Here is a 5,903-nt window from a genome sequence, read left to right as displayed (position 1 = left end):
AAATAAAGTAAATTTATCATCATGTTTCTCTTTTATTATCATCGTTTTTTATTATTTTTTTTAAACATTTTTTTTGTTTTCTACGGTATTTTTTAATTCAGCAGTCAATGACTAATTTATTTGCTATTGACTAATAGATTACTGAATACATAAGGCAGGATTCGAATCATCAACATTTATTTAAGTGAATTTATTTTTTTTTAGACATTTTATTGTTCTTTAAACAGGAAGTTACAAGAATTTTTGTTTCTCTTTGCTCAAGATACATAAGTTTTTTGGTTAGCCATTCTTAGGTAGTTAATTTTCAGTTTTTTAAACAGTAAACTTTTTTTATTTACAGTCCTCTATACTCTTTTAAATATATAATAATGAGTTCACTTACCACATGTCATCTTTTAAATGGCCAGTCAACCTTTAGCCATGTTCAGCTTGATTGTTGAGCCACCAAAGACGTCACCTAGTGCAATTCTCCAAAGCCACAATGTTCCTTAACCAAACTTTTTAGACTTTTTAGGGTGTGTTTGGGAAACCCATTGGAAGGGAAGAAGCACGTTTAAATTTTTTGAAAGTTTCAACTTTTGGTTTGGCAAATTTTTTTTTCATGAACGCAGAAGTGATTCTGCTGCCAAAACCAACGTTTATAAGAAGCAACTATTTTTAGCTTCTGCGTTTTCTTAACAGGCTTTTAGACATAGATACTAACCTTTTATTTACTTTTTACCAACTTTATCCTTTGTATATGTTATTGTATTATTTATAAAATTCTTGTTATTTCTATTTATATGAGCTCTAATTTTCTATTATTTATTATTTTTATTTTTTTTAACTATTTGTTTGACATTATACACTTTTATAATCGTGATTTTTGTGTATTATGTTTGTTATTATCTTTTTATAATATGATTTATTGATTCTATTAGGTAAAGTAAATTAAACAAAAAATTAACTATAAATAATAATAATAATAAAAAATTATAACATACTAAAAAAAAAATACTAAAAATACTAAAAATATACTATATAAAAAGATCATAAAAAATTTTTAGATTTGTTTCAATTACTATAAAGTAAATATTTAATTTCTTTATTATTTTTAGTACTCTCTTTTATAATTGTAATTCTCATATACTATGTTTTAGTGTAATTTTTTATAATATAGATTATGATTCTATTAAAAAAATAAATTAAATAAAAAATTAATCATAGATAATAATAAAATCATAAACGTTGGATTTCAAATTAATATTAAGAATAAGATTATTGAGAGTACTAGAATAAGAGTACGATGTAAAAAAATACTAAAGTAACATTTAATACTTAAAAAATGTAACATATTTGATTAAATATATATATATATATATATATATATATCTAAAATATATAATTTTTATTTTTATTTAAAAAAATATTTTGTCTATTTTTATATGTTATTTTTATTTTAGTAAGTAAATATTAATTTTATTATAAAATTAACTAATAAAATCTATTTAAATATCTAAATTAAAACAATAGGATAATATAAAAAAAATTTAAGTTGATGTCCATTTTAGTAATTTTTTATCTAAAAGTGATTTTGAATGGTATAAGCCAAACAACATTTATTTTACTATAATCCATTTTGATACAAAAATTACCAAACATAAATTACTTTTAACACAAACCTACTTTTGACCAAAATCAAGTTTGCAAAATCAATTTTATGCAAACTCCCGTTTGCAAACTGTAATCCAAACACACACTTAGACGTTAGTGTTTCCCTTTCAAGAATACCACATGCTCAAATTCCAAGCCAAATATGCATCCATGACTAGATTAATTTGCTTGAAACTTTACTCCTGCTTCAACTAACTCAAATGCACTGTTACCAAGAACTACAGTTTCATGGTTCCTTGAAGGTATTCTATGAGATGGTGGCAAGATGAAGCATCTAAGCAGATCAGTGAAGTGTGATATAGTTCTACCATTCGGCGGTGGTGGTGACACTCCTTGTTTCTTGTGATTTTTAAACATATAAAAAACAAGCTTCATAAATGAAGGGAATTCATCAGCACCATTATTTAAGAGAGAAGTAAAAGCTAGATTGTATATCTTCTCAAAAACAAACAAAAGAACTTGATTCTCAAGCAATAACAAATCATGTATAGCATCATTTCTTGTCCACTCTTCTCTGCTGAAAACCTCAATTACAAAATAACAGTTTATGAATATCACCTTCACCAACTCATCTGTTGTGAGATCCATCTTCTCAGAATAACATGTACGGATTTTTGGTTCCAAGTGTTGAACGCAACTCACCAAATCGAATAAAAATGCCTCCGATCTTCGAATGAAACGTTTACAATAAACCTGTTGTGGACTTTCATGATTACCAGCCTTGAATTGCCACGATGGAGGGGGCCAATTGAAGCAAGCATTATTGGGGTGTATGCATCTTCGTTTGACTCACGAATTTTATGGGGTACTTTGTAGATACAGCAGCTTTGAGTTGTAAACAAATGGTGTGCGTTCTCCAGCATTGCTTCAACTTCTATAGCTACATCATTCTTCATAGAGGAATGTTAGGGACCAGCAACTTTTGTGATTTGTAGCCATCAAATAGCCATCAATGATGGTTTTAATGGTGTGAGATTTCATCCAATGGCTCACTTTTTTTTATTGGTTATATGCAGGTCAGAATTTAACAAAGTTGCTGGCCGCTAGACTTTTCCTTCTCGATATATGTATATCTACGTGCATGAGAACCATCACAAAGAAACAAAGAAATGTTAGAAATGATAATAATTGATGAAAGTCATGCATGAAGACTCGAAGCTAAGTATTAAGAGTTAAGACAGAGAATTATCACTAACCAGAGTACTTAGAAATTTTATTGATAGTATATAACAAAAATTATTCATTTTAAAAATTTAAACTGATAAAAAAAAATAACATTAAAATTGAAGCGTTCAAAAAGCTGAAACATGCTTCTCCCATTCTAACGACACACTCTTATAACTTTAAGCTTCAAACGATGAAAGTCTGAAAGTGACATTGATTTAAGGTGGACAAACAGTCAAAAACAGCGGTTTTTCGGTCAAAGATTTTTTTTTTTTTTCTTTAGTGAAATTCTAGTATTTTCCTGAAGTGTGGAAATTAGTTTTCAAGTTTCGGAAGCAACAAATATTGTCGTTTAATTTCTTGTTTAACTGAAATAATATTTTCTTCACCAAGATGTAAACAACCAGCTTCGATCGATGTAAATATGGTTTTTCAAAAAAATAAAAGCAATTCTAATATTCTTTTCTTCTGAAATAAACAATTATTTAAAAAGTAAAATGAACAATTAATTTGAGAAATAGAAACTAACACGTTTGTTCTCTAGGAAAAAAAGATTATTAATAGTTATTTATTTTATTTTATTTATTTCGTAAAAATAATTAAGAAAAGAATCAAACCATGGAAGTTAGGTAGTACTCCATTAAATGGCAATACCCCTTCCGCTAATAATGCGAAGGGTACTGTCGGAACCCTAGTTGGTCTTTGAACTTATATGTAAGTCTTAATTTAGTTCCTAAAGTTTTAATTACTTTTATTTAGTCTCAAAATTTTGTAAATATAATTTATGTTAGTTTTGGAAATAATTTTTAACGTAAAAACGTTAATAAAACACTATCGTGAACAGCCGGATGCCACACTAAACTTTGTAAAATGATGTCGTTTTAGTTTTGGCATTCAAATAACCAAAAAACAACATTATAAATAGTATTTATTAAAATTTTACCTAATAAAATAAGTGATACGATGCCCTTTTTGAGTTATTTAAATGCCAAAATCAAAAATGCATCATTTTACAAGTTTTAACGTAACATTTGATAGTCTATAACAGCGCTCCATTAACGTTTTTATACTAAAAATCGTCTCAGGAATTAATATGAGCTACATTTATAAATTTTATGGACTAAATAGAGGTAATTAAAATCTTAAGTACTAAATTGAGACTCATGTGTAAGTTCAGGGACCAAATTGAGTATTAACTCGACTATCCCTTCTCAACATTTTTCATCAATTTTGAAGTTAAAAAAAATAATTTTGTTAGATAGATAATGACTTTTGTGAACAATAAACTCTAAAATTAATCTAATAAAATAAAAACATACTACATCTTTTAAATTATTCACCTAAATCTTAATATTAGGATAATCATCCGCATACCTAATAAATTGAACATTTAATATATCTATTATTTACATTATTTAATATTTTTATTGTCTACTTATACCCTTAAAAAAAAACTTATCTCTGAATGGTAATAGACAAAATGAACGTAGTTGAGAACAACTTTGGTTACTATTTTCATTATGACAGAAACATAGGATGCATATACATTCAACATTCCACTTGTGGAGAGAGTAAGACATCTTAATATGGCAAGCTAAGATCATTAGAAAGATCGATCATAGCATTTAGGGAAAAAGTCAAAAATAGCCTTTAGTCCTATCTACTATATCTCTCTTTCTCTACATGTATATGTCTCTCTCTCATCCCACGAGCTTCATTTATTCACTGAAATGCCATTATAATAATAATTATTTATTACATATTGTTGAAGCATAATATGTAATAATTAATTCCCTCCTCCTCCGTGCCCTCCTCCACCGTGACCGCCGTGCCCTCCGCCACCGTGACCGTATCCTCCGCCACCGTGACCGTATCCTCCGCCACCGTGACCGTATCCTCCACCGCCGTGACCGTATCCTCCACCGCCGTGACCGTATCCTCCACCGCCGTGGCCATAACCACCACCGTGGCCATAACCACCACCGTGGCCATAGTTACCACCACCGTATCCATACTTGGCCTCACCCACTTCATTTGCCTCTGTACCAGCTTCATCTGCAAGCACATGCATGGATTCATCATTCAACAAAATGCAGAAAATCAGAGTTCATTGTGTATTCACTTATATTAATATTTGAGAGAGTTAGTTAATTGTTATATATAACACCTACATTAATAAAATACCATGTTTTAGTCATAGTATCTCTAAATAAGGATATTATGTGGACTTATCAGTTATTATTTTATTTTATTTTTTTGAAAAACTGATCTGAATTTTTTTTTATGATTACATAAGATAATAATAAGTGAAGATTCTTATATTATGTAATAAATACTTCAATAAATTCACATAATATTTTTTATTAGTAATATCATTATTTAAGTAGGCCATTCTGACACTAAAATTATTTAAAAAATGCCATTGTTTATTATATTATTGTTTATGGGAAGTACAATTAATGTAGAAAGCAAAAATTTACCCTTGTTAGGTGAAGCCTCAGGTACGTCTCTAGCAGCCACTTCTGAAGAGATAAGAACAATGGCCAAGAGGCCAAGCATGAGTATTGCTACTCTTGAACCCATTTTTCAGTAGAATTCAAATTAAGTTGTATTATGTGTTCAGTAGTGAAGGATGAGAAAAATAGTGAGAAATTGTGCTCTATATATAGGAATGGAAGGTGGTGGAGAATGGAGGACTTTTCAACTTTGCAGTTGGAATAGTGTATCCAACATTAATTGGATATTATCTAATGGAAACCCTGAGAAATTCTTTAAATCTCCAACTCAGCTTCCTTGTTCTCCACATGGTAAAAACTTGTAGGCTATGTAAGTGAAGAAGCATTAATTGCCTTTAACTGCTCATCAACTTGATGGATACGGATCAGAGCAAGTAGTCCCAATATTAAAAAACTACTTTACACTTAAGATTTTCATACAATTTTATTCTTAAAATTTGACAATTTGATATCAAATAATTTTTTTTAAAATTAAATTTTATTCCAAGTTTTTGTGTATTTTTTAAATATTTATTCAAATATTGTCACAAAAATTCGGATCAAATGGATAAATCATTTGTTAAATACAAA

At 28.7% G+C, this 5,903-nt stretch overlaps 1 protein-coding gene across 1 annotated transcript; it reads right to left on the bottom strand.

Annotated features, from left to right (window-relative positions):
• On the bottom strand, positions 4,304-5,473 carry LOC107609245 (cold and drought-regulated protein CORA). The gene is made up of 2 exons (XM_016311131.2): positions 5,298-5,473; positions 4,304-4,872 (listed from the first exon to the last, which is right to left on the bottom strand). The coding sequence occupies exons 1-2, from the start codon at positions 5,398-5,400 to the stop codon at positions 4,604-4,606; spliced, it is 372 nt and encodes a 123-aa protein (XP_016166617.1). The 5' UTR covers positions 5,401-5,473; the 3' UTR covers positions 4,304-4,603.

This window comes from Arachis ipaensis, chromosome B07 (assembly GCF_000816755.2).
Source record: "Arachis ipaensis cultivar K30076 chromosome B07, Araip1.1, whole genome shotgun sequence".
NCBI classification, from domain to species: Eukaryota; Viridiplantae; Streptophyta; class Magnoliopsida; order Fabales; family Fabaceae; genus Arachis; species Arachis ipaensis.
Note: the sequence above shows the minus strand (reverse complement) of the source record. Positions and strands in the feature narration are given on the sequence as shown.